Genomic DNA, 23,831 nt, shown 5'->3' on the forward strand with positions numbered 1-23,831 from the left:
AAGGAGTATCCTTTTGGCTCAGTGAAGACTTTTGACTACCTTAGCTTGCATTCATTCAGGAAGCAGCCACCATGATTCCATTTACCAAAAGTACTATTTTTAGTGGGGCTGCTACCGTCTTGAAACTGCAGTTTAAAAGTTAACCAAGTAACACAAAAGAGTAGTTTTCAGTGTTTCCAGTGAAGGAGCTGAGGAAAAAAATCTGTAAGAAACCATTGCTGCAATTTTATTTTAACAAAAGGGCAGATTTATTCATGTTTACAAACAAGTTTCAAAAACAAAAAGGAGAACATGTATGCTACCCACTAACAACCTTTCAAAATGCCAACAGCCCTCATGCTGCATGAAGGATTCTATAGATTAGAAAAAAAAAAAAAAAAAAATCACAGTTCCACTCACAGTTCACCAAGACAGCACTAAACTAACATGTTTAGACAAAAACAAAGGACTAAGATTCTGATGTATTTTGATTTAATCCATTTTGCCCGAGATAACAGAAATGTTTCAAGCAAGTGCCATCACATATTGATGTCCTGCATTAAACAATCCTACTAAGTCCTGAACAAAAGTTATTCAGTAAGTTTCTCAAAATTTTTAAAAATTAAACAGTTGTTTCAAAACCATTAAGTAGTAAATGTATTTAAGAAACTAATTAGGACAGAGGCCATAACTTCATTAGAACACCACTGCTCATGTTTTTACAAAGCATTAGTGTTATCTATTTGGCTATTAGTATTAGCAATTTATCTACAATATTTAACAAGGTAAATTGCAGGCAAAATTTAGTACAGTTTCAATAGAAACACCCTTTTCCTGAAAATACAGCAGTATTTGAAGGACTAGGTTTTTTTGTGTTTTTTTTTTTTTTTTTCTGCATCACTTACAAGGAAGCTTCCCACCTATGAACAGGAACAAAAAAAAATATCTACAAACCTTGTAAACAGATCTGTATCATTTATAAACATAAATAATCCAAATTATTAACAGCCAACAGCAGAAATTGAAGTATCAATTCAACGGTTCAGGGCCTCCTTGCCCTTCCCAGCCTTCCCCTCAGAAAAGGATCACGATAAACTAAAGCTCTGCTAACACACTGTTCAGGACCATTCTTAAGTACAACAGATGATCCACAGGTCACTTATGCTGAGTTACAGTTTATCTGTCAGAGTTCATTATTACTCCTACCCCCAGAAAAGCACCCTCCAGTCTGGCAGAAAGCTTTTTTTTAAAAAAATAAATCTACATTCGTACAAGTGTGTCTTCTGTTGAAGTCCAAGACAAGAATATCATCTTGTCCATCATAATGTGTGAAGAGACGCAGTTTCAATTTCTTTACAATGCAGCTAGTGTGTTAACATTCAGCTTACAATCAGAGTGATGTTTCCAAACTATGTAGCGGGCTCCCTGGGGATGAAGAGGTAGCAGACTTGTTCATGTCTGTTGTAAGGTGAATTCCACTGTCAACCGCATTGTTATTTTTATTGGGAGAGGGTGGGGGAGTAGAGTTGCGTTTTGTTGGAGCATCATCTTCAGCATCAGTATCATCAATAAGGGGAATATGAGGCTCAGAGTCTTCTATTCTAAACTCAGGATGCGTCATAAAATTGTGAATTGAACTTCGTGTCTCAGGTTTCTCCAGCCCCTCGTACAAGGAGCTACGAAATGCATTCACCACTCGGATCTGTAAACAAAGGAAAAAAGGTTGTTAAAATGCTGCAGATTTACTGCTAATGGCATGGTTCTTATGAGTTTGAATCCACAAACAGCTAGACATGAGTGAATCGAATTTTTATGTGATGCAGTGGAACTTGCAATAAACTGTAAAAAATGAAGAGCATTTCAGTAGAGCACTGCCAGTCTACGCAGTAGGAATAGAAATTGTAAAAGTACTGCAAAAAGCTGAAGGGCCTAAAAATTCAGACATGGCACTAGAATGGTTCAATTATTTAACATGGGCTAAGCATTTTTCAGAAGCGAGGCCAACAATTATTTACTTATTCACAAATTAAATCTCAATGAGTGTTTTATTGAATACTTGGGGAAGATAGGGAGGGGGGAGGAGGGCGAGGCTGAAAATAAGTTAGAGGATAAAAGGGTTACTAATTCTCATGCTAGGAATTAGGATGTCAACTGACTATGAAAAAGCCAAGCAAGTGTAAGCCAATGTCACAATGACCGGACATTTACGAAGAGTCATGCAAAAAAGGACACCACTGTAACAGCTGTAAATATTCGAGTATATACCCATTTATCACACTAGAGAAAATTCCTTGCTGAATAGTACTTTAGAAAATTAAGACCACAACTAGGAAATCTAATACTGTATTGTATAGCTAAGCAGCCACGACAGGTTGTTACTTTGAAGAGTAAGTAGCACGAAGTATGACAAAAGCAGGCGATTGATCAGCCTTTGCTTGAGTCTTCAATTTACATTGAATTCATGGACAAAATTCCCAGGCTGAGTATTATTTCAAGTCCTTTTATTGTTTAACTAACATTTTTCAAATCAGAAAGCTAAGTTTACAGAATTCATAAATAAACATTTCAGAGCGAAATTAGACAGAATAAAGTACAGCTTCATTTTGCAAATTGTGCGTGTCCATGTTGACTTGAATTTAAGCTTTTCAAATTGTAATTTAAATTATGAAACTAGCTGCCCACACCCCCCCGTCTTCTCCCACACCGCACACGTTTCCCTGACCAACTACAGGAATTCAGGATTCATTCTTGAACTGATAAAACAAATAAGGTTAGGCAGAAGTCCATGACCCCTTTGTCCAACACTTTCATCAAGATACAGTTTCCCCCTCCTATTAGCTCCCTAATTCAATTCTCAACATCTCTACTCCGAGTAAGTCTCCAACAAAGCACAGTTTCAATCCCAAAGATCCTCTGTTGTACAGTAAGCAGTAGAGCAACTCTGTAGTAAACAAGAACTTACTGTTACAAACAGTAAATCCAATTTAAAGATTTTTTTTTTTTTAAGCACATCCAAGATGACTTGTTTCAAGCCGAGAAATACATCATGACTAGTGCTTCCATGAGTTCCTTGACAGTAAAAATAAAGTGACTTCCAGGTGAAGGAATGATACTGGAAGGTCAAGCAAATCAAAAGCACAGACTTAAAAACATCTAAGATATACCAAACAACCTCACTGTAAACACAGAGAGGGGGTCCCCAAAAGCAATGCATTACCAAATTTGTTATCACAGAATCACTGCACATGATAAAGTCTTCGGTCCTGACTGTGTTCTTTGACCTCTAGAAATAGTGTTGTTCCCCCACCTCTACTCCCTCAGAGCACTTGCACAAAGAATTTTACTCAAAAGCTATCGTGTCCCTGTTTTTATACTATGGGTATAGCCCATAGCCCTGAGCCCCATTAACCATGGAAACCGGGGGGGGTGCGGAGGGAGGGCACACACACGCGGGAGAGGACATAACTACCAATAAAAGGAGGACAGGGAACAGGGACAATGTGCTTGAGAAGTAAAAGATTACAACAGCAGCTAGTACTTTACTGTTCATCACATGAAAAAATCGAGTACACTGTTAAAGAGTTGGCATGTTACATGAGCTTTAAACAAGTCCAGCAAGCTGCATAAACTGTCTTGGTGCTTACCAAGAAAATCAGCAGTGACGATGCCAGATTGAAAGTTCGCAGTGCCTTTGTTTGGCATGTTGCATTCCACTGTGCTACTGATTTATGTGGCAAAATGAAATATGACTGCCTCGTGGGACTGGTTTTTCATTGCTTACAGATGGTAAGTTAGAACATAAGTAGTAATGGAAAACAATTTTTGTCTTAACAGGAAAGCTGTAATTATCATAGTAATATAAGCATACCCACAATAAAAGCTTGATTCCCATGCAGAATGCATACTAAACAAGTGGTCTAGACAGTCCTACGAACCCAGAACTCTCAAAGAGTCCAGCCATGAAGGCAGAAATGAGACTATCAGCATTTTAAGTTATACTTAAAAAGGGAAAATCTACTGTTTTGAAGGCTTTATGTTCAACTACTCAAGATAATTAGACAAGAGAGGTAACTATAAATAAATTGCATAAGTGAGGAGTAAACAAGACAATTTGTTATGTGTAATTTATACTGTCATCAGGCCTTCCTCATATTAGTACCAGAATAGCAAGGAATGCAGTAAGCACTCCAAATCCTCCTAGCCAGATGGCTGCTTAAGAGTTGCAACCTCACTTCATAGGAACAGCTGAACTATTTTCCAACAAACAGCTCTGAAAGAGATACAATGAAATAACACATCTGCTTCCCATTAATACACACTAGTTATCAGAAGTTGTTCTCCTGGAGGGCACAGCAGAAGGCTCTGCTACGTAGTGATGATCAAAAACTAGTTCTCTGCTATTGTAGCTCTGTACCTGCGTTGGTCATTTGATGCAATTAGATGCTACAGTGCCCATTAGATTCTGCTCAAATTGCAGCACGGCATGAAGTTGCTCTCTAGAGAATTCTGTATGTCTAATTAATGTTCTTGAGTGTAGTTAGGGATACAGGTTACTAATTAGCATTTTAACTAGGAGATGCAATCCTGTGCATCCTTACTGTTAAATCTACTTTTCATTTCTTGTTCTTGAGGCATGCAAATTTGTGAGCTGAGCTTCTCAATACTGCTGCAATGGAGGGAAATACCTATCTCTCCAATGGAAAATTAGTACAGAGGTAAATATTTGTGCAAGCTCACATAGGAATTCTGACCAAGCCAAAAAAAAAAAAAAAAAAAAATCAGAGGACAACATTTCACTTAAGACAGCTCCTGAAATTAAGGTCTTCATCCATCTGGTAATCTGAAAGTTTAAAAAGCAGTGGGGGAAAAAGAAGCCCTCTCAGAGTTACTTTAAAAAACAATTATTTAACCAGTGTCTAGGAAGTCAGAGAAGGAAGTTAAACATGTAATATATAATTAAGATGGAAAACTCTTTCAACAATAGATAATAGCTATCAGTATTCAACTACAACTGTTATGCATCTTCAGGCTCCAGAGTTTAAGCCTACATACATGAGTAATTAAATCTCTAGCCTCTACAGAGAGGAAGGCTGAAAGTGAAATGTCACTTAGAGCACAATATAAAGAGGGCAGAATTAAGGTGAGACAAACTTTACTTTCACTGATGGCTTATGAACTGCTGCCAGAAGAACCTAGAGAGGAAAAAAACACTTCAGATTTGAAAGAAAGTTCGATGCTTAAATTCAATGCTTAAACCTTTTTTCCTTTTTGTATTAGCTAATTAAATGTTTCTTCTGACTTGTAGGCATTTTAGAACCTTGTTTCGCCACCTGAATTCTGGTGTTGAGAAAGTTGTGTTATTCAGTAAAAAAGGTCCAGCAAAAGCAGAGATTCATAAGTTCCTTACAGGCTACAAAGAAAATGCATTTAGTGCTCCATGTTCTAACTACATTCATATTTTTAACATACCATTTGCCTTCCCATCAGCTTGTTTACCATAAGTATCATTTGTGCTGCAGTGCAAGAGATTTATTTTTGTTGACCTGGGTCCATGATTATACCGTTAACTCACTTATTCAATGTAAGTCACTCTAAGAGGCATATACTCGAAAATTTACAACAGTTTTCCCATTGTATCTTAAACACCCCTCTGTACACAAATGGATGAAGGCACAGGATATGCAGGCTCACAGCTTTCACATTAAAGTCTTTTGCTGAAACTGTTCCACCTGTTCTCAGCCCTCTAAGAAAAAAAAGTCTTGAGGACTCCACTTTGTGGAAGAGCTCTATAAAGAGCCTGAACGATGATTTTAAGTACTAAGGAGAAAATGAGAAACGTTAGGTATGTGAATTAGGAAATGTTAATTTCATGCACTTTAGGAACACACACTCACACCCCACAGTAGTAGAAGCAGTAGTAGAGGAAAACACTACATGTGTAGGGGTAGAAATATTTGTTACATCATGGTGCTGGCTGGCGATGGAGGGTTGCCGCCTTAGAGCCCCCTGAATGGTACTTCCACTCTGGAAAGCATTCACTACATCCATCTGCAAGGAATCAGAGATTGTGACAGCTTGCTCAGCAAGAGAGAGAGAGAACAAGAGAAAGGACCATCCCATCTATAACACACAAAAAGTAAAGAAAAAAGGCACTTTTTAAATAGAGCAGATTAAAAGGCAAGAGTTGCATTTAGAGCTGAAGAAAACAGAGGACCCTGAGGGATTACACATCCATCCATACCCCCTCCTTTTGACAGTCTCATTCACACCAGTTAGAGCTGCCACCTTAGTCAAAGGACTGGAGATGGAGAAATTTCCCTCATAACACCTATTGCGTCCTACCTTTTTCAAGACCATACCTGAGTTTGTATCCTGTTTAGGCCCCTAAACCACAAGATCTGACCACGACGTAATTCTCTCTCAGCATGATCGATCTCCTCTACATCTTCTGCTAGTTCTTCTTCAGGAATCTCTTCCTTTTGTGTTCCATGACCAGCTTCTTTAAGGAATTTCAGGCGGCTGGTTGGAATTGTTGAAATCAACTAATGGTGAACGAAAAATATGAATCAGGATTATTCTTTTTTTAAAAAACATAATAAATGTAATACCAGACTTAAGGCTTAACATGATATCCTGCATACAATTAGTGAAGTTGAAAAAAACAAATTATGTAAATAGGATGAGTGCATTAATGTAGAGCGATCACTCCAGCTGAATATCTGCAAAGCTGTGAATATCCTTACCACCTCAACTGAGGTGTGAAATTAAACTTGGACTATGAACCTAGAAGACAAAATGTCCTTGCTAGGGACAAAGAATTCCACTTTAACATTACTTGACTATGCCATGAAGGAGCAGTACTGAAACTACAAGAGACATTAATTCTGTAGATTGTGCTTGTATCTAGAGCTTTCAGAGCTCCATTGGTTTGATGAGCATGACATGTTACCTCAAGTGAGAATTACATCATTTAATTAAAGTAAGCCCAGTTAATTCAGAAATACAGAACAGACATGCATTCGTTTGTGACCTGGAAGGTATCGATCCATTTGCAAGGCGAGTGATGTTTTCAAAACCCTTACCCCAAACTATTAATTTGCTACTTGGTGTACACTAGTTCATCTATTTTAAACTAAACAAAAGCTACACATGGCTGTTCCAGCTTTCCTTTCCATCCCCACCTTCAGGGCTAGTCTGCTGAACTATGCAGTTAAGGGGAGTCATCTTTTGATACGTCCCATCTAGCAGATTCAGATCAGTTCCAAGACTGCTTTCCTTGATCATCACAAACCTAGAAGACCGTTTCAGCAGCTGCAGAGGAAAAAGACTGCTCCAAAAGCAAGATAAACAGCCCTTTACACTGAAATTGCTACTATGAATGCTCCCAGATCACACTTCAGTTTCTACTATTCTCAGAAAGTCAAAAGCTCTTTGACTTTAATGACATGCTAGAGCAGCATGAACTGCAGCATGGAAGCTTTGCCCTTGCGAGACACTTTGGGTCAAAGGTATTTCAAGCCATCTCAGTTCTCTTCTAGGCTACTTTTAAACCTCAGAGTGACTCTATTTGATTTTTTTTTTTAAATAATTAATTTTCCAGAGAACCTTATTAAAAAGCTTATACTCACTTTTAGAATATGCAACTATGTAGGTATTTACAACTAAAATTCACTATATCAATTTTATACTGAAACCTGAAGTGTCCTTTACAAAACGTAAGGAAAGAAAATGTAATGGAAAACGCTTCATGTGGTATGAAAAGTTCAGACAACTATGTCATTAAATAATGGAAAACTCCATAGCTCTAAAGTTTCATGGAAATAAGCTTGCTGCTTACAAGCACTGTTGTGCATGCAATAGCAATGAAACCCTAAGGGGGGAGGGGGATAAAGATAAAAATGCAATAGCTTAATAGGTTGGATAACTTTCCAATTATTTCATAATTATGCAAATGAAGATTAAAGAGAAAGCTGTTTTGAGTTTTGCTGCATTTCTTGCTACTCCAGGAAGTTTTTAAATCAAGAAAATACTAGCAAGTTGAACATTTCTGATTTTTCAAGAAAAACATTCAACACTAAGTTAAATATATTTCAATATTAACATGTTCATTGCATCCATATAATTACAAAACTTCTTCTAGTACTTATCTGGCTAAAGATATAACTTCATATTTAAAAGGTAACTACAGCTGCTTCTAGTTAAAAGTTACTAAACGTAAAACAGCCATAGCACCTAGTTATGAAATGTAACTAATTCACCAAGTCAGAGTAACATCCAACTAAGGACTTTCTAGCTATTGAACTAGTTAATGCTAATCAGTATTTGCTGTTAATCTCCATATATTCATGGAGTCCACTTGAAAGACCTGAATGCTAAAGATAGCGTATTTGTATTTTCCATGTAAAGTATTCTAATGCAAGCAGATATTTGGGATTTTGAAAAGCTAGTTTACCTGGCCCCAGAGTAGTGTTCCCATGCCCAGGAAAATGGACCACAGCCACTGTTCAATTGAGAGTTCTGAGCAACTGAAAGGCTTCCCACCAAACTGCACAATAATTATCTGTGAAGAGCAACATCATTAAACAATATGTATCAGTGACCTGTTACTAGAAAATTCCCTAATGCTTCAAGATCACTACAGACAACTCTGCATTGGAACATAGGATTTCCCATCTTATTAAGCATACATTTCCATGGTCTCAGGAGTTTGAGCAAGTTTTCAAACCTAAGCCATCTTTCTTATGCTTTTCAGAATTTCAAGAACTACCTGTTTATTCTTCAAATGTCACACTCAAAAACCTGTTGACTACTTCATTTTGCTTGCAGTTCTTTCCCTTCATTTCACAATTACAGCATGTATTCCATGCTACAAATCTACAGTGGCTATTTCTCATATGAACACCCATCTCAGAACAAAGTTGATTAATAAACTTCTATTAATACAAGTCGTAGATCCACAAGACATGAAACACTTCAGAAATAATTCAACAGAATATTACTATGTATCCCATCAGCATTACATGTCAGACTTCAAATCTTTAGTCATAGCGTGACATCTATCTAATAAGTCTGGAGGGCGGGGTGTGTGGAGATCTCAAAAGCTAGATTAAGTATGCTCCTACTGATTTACCTATTACAACAAGCTGTACAGGCCCTAATGAGCAAGGTATCCCTCTGCATAGGAATTATATGCATGAAAGTCTGCCCTGGAGAATCAACAATTCAAGTAGCAGGGCAGGCACGAAAAGGAGACAGTACTGACTATTAAGTAGGACACCTGACAACTGAAAAGCCCAAGAGTATCTTCTTTTATTAACACAGAATAAAACACAGAGGACAACTCAGGAGTTACTTATTTGGGAAGGCATTCAGTCTGCCAAGTTTATAAAGGGAACACAGTTGCAGTCAGGAGTAATTTCTACATATTTGGCTTTGTTGCACAACAACAGTCTGCTTCATATACAAACCTAAAAATAAGAGTAGCTTGTGAAGAAGTGTCATCTAAAAAAAACCTAGAACTGGGAGAATAAGTGTACTAACTTTATGTGAAGCAGAGGTGCATACATTTGCATTGCTTGAACCACTATGAACTTGGTCAACTTCATGGAATCCCAAGTCTAAGGAGGAGCTTAAGGCACAGGTTATATCTTAAGTCCAAAAATAACTTAAGTCAAAATGAAAGCAAGTTCTGAAAAAAATAGTATACCGATTTGTTGGTTATTTCTTCCGATGAATTAAAAGTTAAGGCCATTTAGAAGGAGAAACTATTTCTTGTAAACTATTTTCTTTAGATTCAGTTTTGACTTGGTGTTTCTTAACACCAGTGTGTTACCCAATCAATTTCAGATAATTTAGTTTCATTTGTTAGCATATACTGAGTTAACTAACTAGCTTTTACAAATCTGCCTAGATGCACCAACAGAAGGCCCCTAGACATCAGTGTTTTTCACCTACAGCAGCAGAATCTATACAGATAACTCTAAAATATATACCAATACAGATAACTGATTTCTGCATAAGGAAGATAAAAACTGATACTTAAGTTTCTAAAGCTTATTCATGTCCTGATCTCATTAAGAAGATATGAGAAGTTGTAACTTTGCTATAATTGTTTAAATAGGCTCTCAGTCAGATGCACAGGCAGGAAGAGTTCTGACTGGGGGGGGAACATACAACTTCCTCACATTCTGTCAAGAGACTAGAACACTAAGACCAAATTGAAGGACTAGAAAATTCAAAAGGTAAATACAAGTACTTCTACATTCCAATTTTACCAATTTCAAAGAAGTCTTACCTGAAAACCCTGTCAAGCAGCACTTCCAAGTTTGACACTGAAGGTTTTTCACATAGCAGAAATGAAATGCCTGGCACTAGTTCATCAGCATTTCCAAGGTAAGCAAGTACATCAGTGCACTAAGTGCATTTTCCCCCCACCCTCCAAGAACTTACTTACCTGCACAACAAATGTCCCCAGAACAATAGAACAGAAGATAGCGTTGTTAAAGATTCCTTCAAAAACATTTCTTTCACCATGAATTTTCCGGGCATTAATTTCATTAAAAAGCTGCATCATCACAAATGTATTAAATACAATAGTATAATGCTCTGAAGGAGGAGCGTGCAGAGGTGCATTTCTTCCACTATCGATATCAAAAATTCTCTCACCTGTGTATAAAAGGTATTTATCAGCAGCTTAATTGGTGTCTTTACACGCACACTACAACAAAACAACAGTTTTAAGATCACATCTCTGTACAACTTTTAGAATAACTTTGTAAAGCCTCAGTATTCTTACCAGCAAACAGGAGTGTGAAGACCACTACGAGTTGGTAGAAAGCATGACCCAAAATGTTCTTCATCATTGTACGAGAAATCAAAGGTTTGTTTCTACCATAAGGCTTTCGCAACAGAAGAGCTTCAGTGGGTGGTTCTGTTGCCAGGGCAAGAGAAGCTAATGTGTCCATTATGAGATTTACCCACAGCATCTGCACAGCTTTAAGCGGAGAATCCTATAAAGATAGATACATAAACCCTCCAATATAAGTGAACAAATTGCAGCTGTTAAAGGCATTTATTATACATGGGCATGTTCTGAAGAACATTATGTTCTTTGGACTAGTATTTAACTGAAAGTTTGAATTCAAGAGTTAATCAGTCATGACACTTTCAACCTTTATTAGCCGAAACAATCCACCACCAGTACGTACTTGTGTTATGCATGCTCCTGTAAAAGCAACAATTACTGCTACTTACATTGACAGTAAGCTGGAACTGAAAGAAATTTGGGAGATGCTGTCATACACATTTCGTCCCCACATAACTGCTTTAACAATACTTGTGAAGTTGTCGTCTGTAAGGATAATATCAGAAGCTTCTTTAGCTACGTCTGTTCCAGCAATACCCTAGTAGAAAAAGAAAAACACTATGAAATATAACAGGTTGCACTGACTTATGTAATAGAAGCTATTATTATATCCTTGGTCAGCATTCACTTTGATGCACTATGTCTGAACGACAACTTTAATGTAAGCATCTGAAGTTCTACTGAATCTAGTTCTGCTTGCAAGTTCTACTCAAGCATGGGAAGATGATAAAAAAAAGTAATGGTGTCTTTAAAGACCTTAATAAAAATCCTCAAGTTGATGATAAAGACACTGTGTGTAAGTTCTCCCAAAGAAATGTTATTGAACCCTGTTCAAGTTAAAGGCCACCAGATGGTGCAGTACTACAGTTTAGCCTATGTCCTAAGTTTGCCATATGGATTCCAGCAGTAGGGCAATGCATGTGTTCATAACACAGTAGAATGATACACGTTACCAAAACCCTTTTGCAGAAGAGCGTTGGCATTAAACAGTAGAATATGCAATGTCATTGCATATGACACTGCAATGCAACATGATGTTATTAAGTTTTAAGCACCTGTAATCTCCTACAGTATCCAAACAGTTAAGCTGAGTTCTGTGTAATACCTACTTCAAGGATATTTATTTTGCTTTCAGCATTCCAAAAGCACTAACTCAATAGCAAATTTAATGATTCTTATTCTTGATACATTATTTTGCCAAGGAAATGAGTCACCTGCACAGCTATGTGTACACTTTAAAAGGTACCTTTAAATATCATATAGTAGACGGTATATTAAGTGCTATTTAGATAAGCAGTTAGAGAAATTAGTTTCTTACACAGATTAACATAGACAGCAACTGCAGGAAAAATTTAAGTTCCGGAAGATGAAAATAAATCTGCCCCTGACAGTGCCAACTACAGCAGCTATACAATAGCAGAAAACAGATACTCGTTAAAACAAGACTGTTACAGTCTAGAGAACATTTCATAAGTAGCTGTCAAATTTTTAAGTTATGCTTTTGAAAAACATTCCTTGAGAATGACACGAAGGCTCTTCCTCTTCCCATTTTTTCCTTCAAGATTAGCACTCAAGTCAGTGCATCTGCATGTGGTATAGGAGGAGTGTGGTCTTCATTTTTTTTTCCTTCAAATGCTTAATAATGAGTTTTTAAAAGCTAAAGTGACCTACTAGCAACAAACTGTACCTTTTCAGCTTAAGACTGAGGAGGAATCTCGAGGCAACAGGAAGCTTGAGGAATCTATCTTACAGTGTTTTAAAAGATAGAAGAAAGACTCATGCCTTAAGTCTGTAGGCTTCAGCTATCTATCTAGTATTAGCACTTAAAGCCAAGACTGAGTTTGGTTACCATTTGATAGGGCAGCTAAGAATTTAAATTGAAAAAGCCAAGTAATCTAATGAACCATCCAGAAAAACGCAGATCCTAGATTGTCATAACATGCTGTTACTTCAGTTGTACTAGAGATGTCTCTTAGTACAGCCTCCAAAGCCGTTTTAAACATCAAGTGTCAGTCTCTCTCATTATAGTCTCCCTGTTCCTATGCATCATTTCATGGAACACAGATGAATAAGCTTATTCCATATTGCATATAAGCTTTACTCAAAGTCAACACAGTATGCTATTTACCACCTAAAGTCATTTTGCCTTATGTTGAACAGGTCTCATTTCAGAAATCTTCAGTAGCAGTAATTCTGTTCCTACATTTTGCAACAAGCCTTTGTGTAAAAAAGGTTTGAATTTGCAAGTGACTGTGGATCTGCGTTTTTTAAGTTCTATTCAATGGCAAATGCCACAAGGACATTTTCCACCAAATAAAAACATGGTTAAGTTGGAAGACTGAGAAAGGAGGTTAAAGTAATTAGCATTAAGTGTGAGAGATGTTAGCTCCATTAACTTAGTTGTATATTAGGCTCATGAAACAAGCAAGGTTGTTTAACCTTAAGTGATTTGATAAGTTATTTTATCAAAATAGGTCTCCAAAATATTGAAGATAAAAAAAAAAAACGCACCATAGCAAATCCAACATCTGCCTTCTTCAGAGCTGGACCATCATTGGTACCATCACCAGTTACTGCTACAACTTGCCTCTGTTCAGAGACAGTGCTGTCAATTATACCTAAAATAAAATGACATTTCGGTTCAATGTTCAATGTTCAAATGTCAGTTTTGCACTGACAACACAGCACAGATTAAACCTGAAAGAGAAACCCAGTTTTTGTCTTCCTCAACGTCATAAAAAAAAAAAAGAAAAACCAAAACCACAAATAACAAACAAACAAAAAAAAACAAAAAAAAACCCACAACAGATAGTTCTAGTTGGCTCCATTTCTCAAGCAGGAAAAAAAAAAAAAGTCACTTGGCAAATGAAGACACCCTCATACACATTTCCTACTGCTCATTCCTAGATTTTTTTCTAGAAGCAGAAAAAACCCAAATAATCTAGCTTTACTTAGAAGCTCAGATAGTTTTTACTTACCTTTTACTAGAGTGTGTTTGTCAGTGGGAGAAGATCTTGCAAGAACACGAAGTTTTGGCCAAATTTTATCTATTCGCTCTTGCTCTATCTGCAAAAAGAGCATTGGTTATATTTTACAGTTAGGAGACTTAGAATATCTGCTGATCTACTTTACATAGTCAGGATGCTTACCTCTCCTTTTTCATTGCGTATTCTCCTGTTAAAGTCTTTGCCCTCTAAACACAGGAAGTCTTCACCAGGATTCAGAATACCACATTTTAATGCAATAGCACGAGCAGTGTTGATGTTATCGCCAGTGACCATACGTACAGTTATGCCTGCACGTTGACACTTTCTTATCGCATCAGGTACCTGTAAGAAAAATAAAACAAAAAACAACCCTCCACAGGCTCAGAGACTGCACATTAGCTAAATAAATCTAGATAAGTGACTGAAACGAATGTTTTTGGCTCAATCCAGGATAACTCTTATTTTAAAATCAAGACTGCTGTTATGGAACATTAAAAAAAAAAAAAAAAAAAAAAAGTAGTATCTTACCACAATTGTTTTCCTGAAAAACACACAAATGGCAGTTCTGACAAAGGGGCTTTGTTGTTGTTATGTCATGTCCCCTCCCCCCTTATTTTTCAAATACTGCAGCATTAAATACCACAAAAATCCTGATGACATATTAGGCTGTAGTATTCAAAGGTACGGAGTACAGGCTTTTAATTTATGATTATGTGAAATAAACTACAGCTCACACTCCACTACTTCACCCACGACTTTTAGTGTGAAGTGATGATAGTGCAGATCAGACTAGAGTTCCGCTTACATGTGGCATAAAAGCTTTCACTATTGAAAAATACTGCCCTCCTTAGACCTCAACCACAAGCTGGATTCCTTACCTCCGTTCTCAAGTGACAAACCCTCCTCTCCATCATGCCCCATGAGAAGCTGGCAACAAGCACAATGGCTAATATTACCCTAAACAAGACTCCTAGTACTCCAAGTGGTAAAAAATGACAAGTTGTTCCATCTGAGACTCTGCACAGTAAGCGCCTTAAGTCATTAGTTTGTACAGAGCTCCAGTAACACAGCATAAGTGACATTAAGAAGTTTTAATCTGCTTTTATAGCTCCATTAACTTTCCCCTCAAGAAATTAGATTTTCATTTATCAACTATGCTTAAGGCATACAATAGCAATTCAGTTCCTTGTACTCATTGCATGATGAACAACAACATGAATCAAGATTCATTGTAACAGAATCACTGCAGTTTAGTCACAGAATCACACAGAATCACAGAATGTTAGGGATTGGAAGGGACCTCGAAAGATCATCTAGTCCAATCCCCCTGCTGGAGCAGGATTACCTAGACCATATCACACAGGAACGCATCCAGGCGGGTTTTGAATGTCTCCAGAGAAGGAGACTCCACAACCTCTCTGGGCAGCCTGTTCCAGTGTTCGGTTACCCTCACCGTAAAGAAGTTTTTCCTCATATTTAAGTGGAACCTCCTGTGTTCCAACTTGCACCCATTGCCCCTTGTCCTGTCAAGGGATGTCACTGAGAAGAGCCTGGCTCCATCCTCATGACACTTGCCCTTTACATATTTATAAACATTAATGAGGTCACCCCTCAGTCTCCTCTTCTCTAAGCTAAAGAGACCCAGCTCCCTCAGCCTCTCCTCATAAGGGAGATGTTCCACTCCCTTAATCATCTTTGTGGCTCTGCGCTGGACTCTCTCTAGCAGTTGCCTGTCCTTCTTGAACTGAGGGGCCCAGAACTGGACACAAGATTCCAGATGCGGCCTCACCAGGGCAGAGTAGAGGGGGAGGAGAACTTCTCTTGACCTGCTAACCACACCCCTTCTAATACACCCCAGGATGCCATTGGCCTTCTTGGCCACAAGGGCACACTGCTGGCTCATGGTCATCCTGCTGTCCACTAGGACCCCCAGGTCCCTTTCCCCTACGCTGGTCTCCAACAGGTCTGTCCCCAACTTGTACTCATACATGGGGTTGTTCTTGCCCAGATGCAGGACTCTACACTTGCCCTTGTTATATTTCATTACATTACTCCCCGCCCAACTCTCCAGTGTGTCTAGGTCTCTCTGAATGGCTGCGCAGCCTTCCGGTGTGTCAGCCACTCCTCCCAGTTTTGTGTCATCAGCGAACTTGCTGACCTTACCTCAGGTCTCACAGGATCTTCAATTCCAACAATAGCAATGCATGTCAGACCAGTAACAATATCATTTTCATTATCCCATTCTGGCTCAGGTTCCCCTGCTGGGAAGTCTCTGAATGCCAGGCAGATGGTTCTGAGCCCTTCAGAAGCCATTGGCTCAATTACAGTTTTCACAATATCATCGCGGTCCCTAGGTCTAAATACCCTTGATTCTCCATTAGCACTCAGTATTTTGAAGCACCTGAAAAGCAAGGTTTAAAAAGTTATCAAATTTTAACCAGAAGTTCAGCTTATTAGTAACTCCAGTAAGTTTCCACAAGCTTTGTTTTCACTAGACACAAACACACAAAAAAAAGCCAGAAGCAGCATCTCTAAGGTAATCTTCTCCACATGCACTTAATCTCTTCCCAATTGCAAAACATACTAGCTGTAGAAAGTTAACTGAGCCAGTCATCCTAGGATGAAAGTAGTGCCCAATGAATTCAGGGCACAAACATTAGTTACCTCCCAGAAGTATCCATTTCTCCATTGTATGTAAACAGACTAGTGTCTGTGCTGGTTGAGTCAGTCAACCCAGTTTCAAGTTCAACAAAATAATCCCAACTTGTTAACAGTTATACAAGTCTCAAAAGTACAGCATGCTTCCAGAACATGCCTGTTGTGCTTAAACAGCTGTAAGCACTAAACTTACAGCACTAAAAGCAAACTCTGGTGCTATGATGAACCAGTGCTATCCTTTAGAGTAGAAAGGTTTGACCCCTGCCCCTCAATCTAAGTGCAGAGAATTCAGAAAGCATCTGGCATAGAGTTCTTAATGTTAAGTATTAAATGAAAAACAAATACTTAAATCTGATTTAAATGTTTGTAAAGGAGGCTAGATTCAACACTTCAACACATGCTCTTTCAGTTATGTTTCTTCATACCAAAGATGCCACTGCTTTCATAGCCAGCATACATACTTTACCAACATTAATGCCATGAATATAACACTATCAAATATTTTGAACAATAAATTTAGTCTTGTTCATCTGCATCCTTAGCAAAGTTTTACCATAAAGCAACACCATAAGCATTTGTTTTGCAAATTAGTACTAATGTGGCACTGACAAAAAGATAAGAATTCATGACTTTTTAAAAAATATCAAGGTCAGACCTGGCAGATCTGCTAAAATGACTACTGTTACATTTAAGTATTTATTCCAAGGGTTTAGGGAATTCCCAGGTGCAATACATATAAAAAAAGTTTCCACCTCAGCCAGAAATGGAAACTAAGTAGTCCCTTAAAGCTTGATAGCATCCATCGTAACTGAAATTTGAAGTCTATCTGAATTTCCTGATTCTGGTTATCTGTTCAAATGTCAGCAACCACTAAGATAACCACTAAGGATATCTTGTGTTACCTGCAATCACAGGGCTTGTGATAAATTCAAAGCATTCCAAGATGACTAAATGGAAGCCAATAAGCTTATGTAAACATTTCATTGAAACTCACTTCAAATATTTGACTCGATGGTAAGGAAAGAAGAATAAAACTGCCCTGCTTGAAAAAGTTTGCAGAATTTCTTCTATACTTATGAGCGACTCATTTGTGTCTTATAAAATTCATGTTTAAGCTTTCAGTGCTCAAGAACAGTCATACATGTGATAATAAAGAATGAGCGGCACAATTGACAAACCAGTTCACAAGCTCCGAGATTAATTTCTGCCACTGCATAGGTAGTGGGTGAAGAAAGTGGCTTATGACGCTAAGGTTTTTTCCTAGTCCATGCATACCCTGAAATAGTTTTGGAATTACAACTATTCCAATAGTATCCAAATCAGTCTAGGTTTTCTTGTTTTTTGCCAAGTGTCCTTATTATTTATTTTCTTATCTCAGTTATGAAGCCAAGTGGACCACATGAGTCTGGGCTGAATGAGTTTTAGCAGCTTCTACATTTCAATTGCTCAACAAGATAATAAGGTACAAAATACTTCTGAAGGTAGAAGTAATGCAAATATAGGCATAATTATTCACTGATGAGACCTGGCTTAAAATCTAGCTATGAAAAAAATCACATCTATATCCATATCAAAAGGAACAAGAGTCCTTTAAATATTGACGTTCTGCTGTCAGCACTAAGTTGAGGAGAAGGAATATTTCATCTTTTTTCTTTAGTGCATTAGTACTTTCCTAGGTAATGATTTGGGGGGCTAGTAGCAAGCAAAAAGGTAAATTGAACTGGTGAACATAATCTATGCGCTACATAGACTAGAAATAGTCTGATGTTAGAACCAAAACCAGACTGGCTACAACTGCTGTTCCTAGAGAACATGATGCATACACGCTTGACTTTTCCTCACCTAGTTAGGAGATACCACAGCCGCCTTCACACCTAAAGGTTTGTCCCAGTGGTAACTAATCTATCGCTAATAGTTTAATCTCATTCTAATAAATCCTCTAGAGATAGGCAGATGCATAAGGAAGCTATTTGTTTTGTCACATTAAAAACCCTCAAGTTTCTCCATTGTCCAAGTTCATCCTCCTGTTAAAATGATCAACTTGGACACCAACTTGCACAGTCTTTTGAAGCTGAAAGTAGTCTTAAAAGTAATCACTTTTCAAAGCCACAATTCCTTCCTGGAATTTAGGCATATCAGCTGTTGGGACTTTACTGGAAGATGGGCGAGTATTTTGACCAGCCACACTTAAAACTATAATAGTTTAACTAGAGAATAGATCCATTCATAGACACTTTCCTGTATCAAAGCAGAGTTCACAAGTTAAAATTAATCACGACCAGCTCTTTTTTTAGGGGGTGGGGTGTAAAAATTGAAGTAACTGAAATGCTAATTGCCCACCTTATTGTAGAAAGTCAAACAATGGAGGGAGACAAGCTGGGAAGCTGGCTGCAGTCACAAGGGTGACTGCTGCACTTTTTTTTGTGAACAGGGCAACAGGAATATTTCGCGGGCTATGGCACAATGGTGTTTAGCACTTCAGTCTCCCCACCTCTATCACAACATTTAGCCAAATATAAGTGCTGACGTACAACAGTAGTTGTTCTTACTTTTTAAGAACTATCTCAGAGGCACCTTTACTGAACATCCGGAAACTGCCATCAGAGTTTTTTAACACAGTACTCATGGATTTTCTAACAGAGTTGAAGGTGTACACTTTGTACAAATCCTCTTCTGGTATCTCCTTTCTTACGTCCTCATAATCACGTTTTAAATCCAAGAGCAATCCCAGCAAGGCACATTCAGTTTTATTCCCAACATGACGTGGTAGGCCACCTTCTTTTTCAGGAGGCTGCAAGAAGAACAAGAACCTTTGCTCATTATGAGGTTAACTCACGAACCACTGAAGTACAGCATTTAGAAAACAAGGGAGCTAAGGCCAAGCTCAGCTCTGGGATGGGGAAGTTTCACTTTCACAATGATTACTCTATAAATTCCTACGAGTCATGAGCCAAAGTCATACTGCTGGCTTTTGTAAGTAACTTCTCTATCTGTTTAGGATCTTTCAGTCCCTTTCTCAGACTCAAAAACCACCCATTAAGTTTGTATCAAATTCCAACATGATCCTTCTAAAAGGCATTTTCCATTGCTTGAAATATCTATCTCATCAGTTGAGTGTAGTCCCCAAATAATTATTTTGCATTTTAAAAGTACAAATAAGTTTAAGTAAACATTTAAGCAAGCTAAATGGCATTACTTCTGCTAAATTAAAGTATCGTCTCCTGCAATAACTCTTCCTCAATGACTTAGACTACAATCACATCACCTGTTAGCCTTCTACTGAATCAACTAAGTCTTTAAGCTTATTAAGTCTCACTACAAGTTCTGTTTTCCAGGCCATGGCCTATTTAACTGGAAAGAGTTCAGAAACAAGCTTCCAACCCTTTAATACCAGAACAAGTTTCTTATCTCAGCAATGTGGAATATACACATACTAGTGCTATAAGTAAAGGAGTATTTCTCTCAAGATATTTCTGAGCTTATACAGCCATTACATTGCAGTGTAGTTTGTAGCAAAAAAAAGGCAGAAATACTTAGCCTGACATGCCTCAAACAGCTAGAGCTGAACAATATTAATCATAAGTCAGTGATCCATAAGTCATCATTCAGAGCTGCAAGATCTTGGATTTGGCTGTACTGAATACTCTCACTTTCAAAATGTTCACTTTAATATTCAGTTTAAGATGTCCAGTTCTGAGCTGCCCAGTACAAGAGACATGGACATCCAGCCATGGGCCACAAAGATGATAAAGGGACTGGAGCACATGACATATGAGGAGAGTGTGAGAGAGCTGGGACTGTTCAGCCTGGAGAAGAGAAGGCTCTGCAGAAGAAACTTATCAGTGTGTATTTAAATGACTGAATGGGGCAGGTGGGTAGAACGACAGTAAAAACTGCCAAGCCAGACTTCTTAGTGGTACCCAGTGAGAAGACAACAGGCAATGGATACAAACTGAAACTCTGAAATTCCATTTGAACATAAGGAAACACCTTTTTACTCTAAGGGTGGTCAAATACTTGACCAGGTTGCCCAGAGGTTGCAGAGCCTCCTTCCTTCAAGACTCTTAAAACCTGATTGGACATCGCCCTGACCAACATGCTCTGGCTGACCCTTCTTTGAGCAGGAGAGTTGGATCAGAGGATCTCAAGAGGTCCCCTTCAGCCCTCTGTGATTCTGTAAAACAGACTAACTCTGACTGCATTAGATATAATTTGATTAAAATTGTAGTAGTAAGGGACTTGGTCAGTTTACATGCAGCTACTTTTTTTCTTTCTATAAAAAGATCTTTAGAAAATAGACTGTAAAAGTCTTCACATGCTATAACTCATTAGTAGTATTTCAGTCTTGTTTCAGAGAAGTCGGTGCTGGTGGTCTTGATGTGCCGCCTCAAGTACTGCTATTGAGGAAATTCTTCCAGAGGTACCATCTTTATTAGCTGAAAAGTAGCTTTTGGACTGGGGTTTTACTGCTATTCCTGTAGAAAACATTCATAGTGAAGGCTTCTACTAAATCTTGAAGTGCTAATTTATGTATTTTTTTTTAGGCTAAACCCTAATTATTTTTGCTGCCTTAAAGAATGTAAGTTATGCAACACATTGGAATAACTACAGTAAGGAAGCTACGTTTGGAGTTGCAGAAAATGATGCACACAGAAGTGCTAAATAGTCCAGTATTTATAATGTGTAACAGTCCATTATTCTTTTTATTTCAAAATATTTTGGAAGTCTCAAAGTATGAACAAACATGTTACAATTCTAAAGCCTACAAACTCATACAACAGTATCTGGAATAAAAATCCATCAGAATCCTCATCTGTACTTGCATTTTCTCATTACATTCTAGCTAATGTTATGCTACTCTTACGTGTTTACTTTGAAGTAGCACTCAAATCAAGCCAAGATGCTCTTCAAGTAAGGTAAACAGCCCCACTTACAAAAAAAAAACCAACAATTTAGACACAACTGTGAACTTAAAGGAAGTTATCTTCCTGGGATTGTATCTTTAAATAATCAGTTCTAACTGAAATAAGCTATTTTTGAAGTTTAGTCTCAAATGAGCAGTTGAGTAACTTGCAGCAGGTACAAAATACCTTACACTGCCATTTTGCCACACACACTTAACTGCCTACCATGTGGCAACCAGACAATTTGTATCTTTTGAGGAAGTTGTTTAGTTACCTTGATTAGAACGAAGAAATACTTACCAGTATTTTGGAAGTATAAGCACAATTAACAGAAATTCCTGTCACAAGGTAAGCCATAGTTTTCTCTGGAATAGCTTCTGGTTCTGGAATTTTTTTATAATGTTGTTCATTGATGTAGGCTTGGACCACTGTCATTCGGTTCATGGTCAATGTTCCCGTTTTATCTGAGCAAATAGCTGTTGCATTGCCCATTGTTTCACATGCATCCAGATGTCTCACCAAGTTATTATCTTTCATCATTTTCTAAGGAAATAAAAGCAGTCAACAGCTAGCCATGACCATCACTTCACATTTCAGAAATTCTCATTTAGGGTGTCCAGTCTTACACGGCAGTTTCAGCAAACACTCAGCCTTTAACGTTACCTGGCATCTCACAGAGGAAGAATTTGTAGCTGCCACCTTCTGTAAGGATTCCTTTAAGTCTATCACATCACGCTAAACTTCATTTTGAACAAGGTTCATGAATACAGGTTTCATCTCCTGTATCTACATGTCACGCTCACTACTACTACTAGTCAGACTGTTACGAGCAAACAGTTTATGATGATATTTAGAAATAGAGGAGAGATACAGACTGAGCTTTACCAGATACAACATTAAAAAAAAAAAAATAAATCTTTCTCCTTACAAGAAAGATCAAGTAAGCTATTTTACAGACTTATCCAAACATCAGATGATAGATATTTCAACGATGCTAGAGTCAGACTTAAAATCAAATGCAAACTGGAAGCCTAATGTTCCAGCTATGATAGTGAGGACTACACAAATTTCATAGGTCAAACATCACTTTAAATTCTTTACTTAACAGGTTTGGATAGTATTTTAACCTCTAAAAGGCAGAGTAACTTCAAATGATACAATATTAAGGCCACTACTAGTTAGTAGTGTAAGTTATTAAGTTTTAGAACACAGTCTAAACAGCCATTGTCTTTGCAATTAGGTTTTCAGATCAATAACCAGTCCCAGCATGCTGAAGCAATAAGAAAATTAAAAGAACAAAGAGCATGAGTTAAAAAAACATGCCGTATAATAAAGGGAAAGCTACATGTTCCACAATATTCAGTCCTCAAGGAGAACCAGTCTGGAATCTTTTGTAGTAGCTGCTTAACACATCAGTTAGGTAGAAGTTCAAGTTTATAGAAGAGTTTGTTATTTACAAACTCTAACATATCTATTTTAAGCAAGTGCTATAATGTTATGAGCTAAACCCATTCATCTTTATTTGGTGACACCAGGCTGCCACTGCTCACTGTTCACGTTAGTGTGTATTCGGAGATTAAGAAAAATACTTGGGCAGATTTCTTATGCAGTTCAGGGAAACAAGAGAAGTTTCTCCCCAATCTGTTACGTATATGTGATGCAACATATCTCAACAAATACACCTTTAAGATCTGTTCCCCATCTATCAACTTACCTTAACAGAGTAAGCCAGAGATATAGTGACTGCAAGTGGAAGACCTTCTGGTACTGCCACCACCAAGACTGTAACTCCAATAATGAAGAACTTCACAAAATACTGAATATAAATTGGCGTACATTCAGCAAGCCAAGGTCTCTTCTGAACCCAGAAGGTATCAATTACAAAATATAACACAAGGATAATGACTGTGATTGCCGACATCAATAAACCTTGTTAAAATGAGAATAAAACAGTTTTCAGAAATTATCTCAATATTTGGGCAATACAGACTGTGGATAAGTCAAGTGCAAATACTTCTGCCTTTATAAAAATTAGTTTATAGCTAAGATTTTAAACAGGCAAGCCAGAAAACATTAAGGTAGTTCTCAAAAGTGTTCCAACTTTCAGTGCAAGTATTTCGTCATGCATTTCACCTAGAAACTTCTAAAATATTTTTTTTCTTCCTATTGAAGAGTGTAAATCTAATTATGAACAGAAGAGACCAATATGTAATGTCAATTGACTAAGCAGAATAAGAACTGAAATAATTCAGCAGGCCTTCAACAATAAGTACTGCAGATTTATTCAGTAGGGAAAGCTGTACCCTGCTTCCTGCTGAAGGTGGGATTAAATATGGCAGATAAGCACAGTGTTCAATGAACTGGGAGTAACTGGGAAGACAAATCAGAACTGCTGTTCACAAAGATGAGGCAACACACTTAAGACACCACAGGAAAACT

The 23,831-nt window shown here is 37.7% G+C and overlaps 1 protein-coding gene across 1 annotated transcript in view; it reads right to left on the reverse strand.

The window, feature by feature from the left end:
- Nucleotides 1–293: 293 nt before the first annotated feature.
- ATP2B1 (ATPase plasma membrane Ca2+ transporting 1) overlaps nucleotides 294–23,831 on the reverse strand; it is a 44,771-nt gene continuing 21,233 nt past the window's right edge. Inside the window, 16 exon segments of the mRNA XM_068400557.1 lie at nucleotides 294–1,681; nucleotides 5,941–6,027; nucleotides 6,339–6,521; nucleotides 8,432–8,539; nucleotides 10,433–10,644; nucleotides 10,775–10,988; nucleotides 11,187–11,228; nucleotides 11,230–11,259; nucleotides 11,262–11,381; nucleotides 13,355–13,461; nucleotides 13,822–13,909; nucleotides 13,993–14,172; nucleotides 15,994–16,231; nucleotides 19,038–19,279; nucleotides 21,693–21,935; nucleotides 23,107–23,321. Of these exon segments, the coding sequence (XP_068256658.1) occupies nucleotides 1,370–1,681; nucleotides 5,941–6,027; nucleotides 6,339–6,521; nucleotides 8,432–8,539; nucleotides 10,433–10,644; nucleotides 10,775–10,988; nucleotides 11,187–11,228; nucleotides 11,230–11,259; nucleotides 11,262–11,381; nucleotides 13,355–13,461; nucleotides 13,822–13,909; nucleotides 13,993–14,172; nucleotides 15,994–16,231; nucleotides 19,038–19,279; nucleotides 21,693–21,935; nucleotides 23,107–23,321 (2,621 nt within the window). The 3' untranslated portion in view covers nucleotides 294–1,369.

The sequence above is a fragment of the Nyctibius grandis genome, chromosome 5 (assembly GCF_013368605.1).
Source record: "Nyctibius grandis isolate bNycGra1 chromosome 5, bNycGra1.pri, whole genome shotgun sequence".
Taxonomy (NCBI): domain Eukaryota; kingdom Metazoa; phylum Chordata; class Aves; order Nyctibiiformes; family Nyctibiidae; genus Nyctibius; species Nyctibius grandis.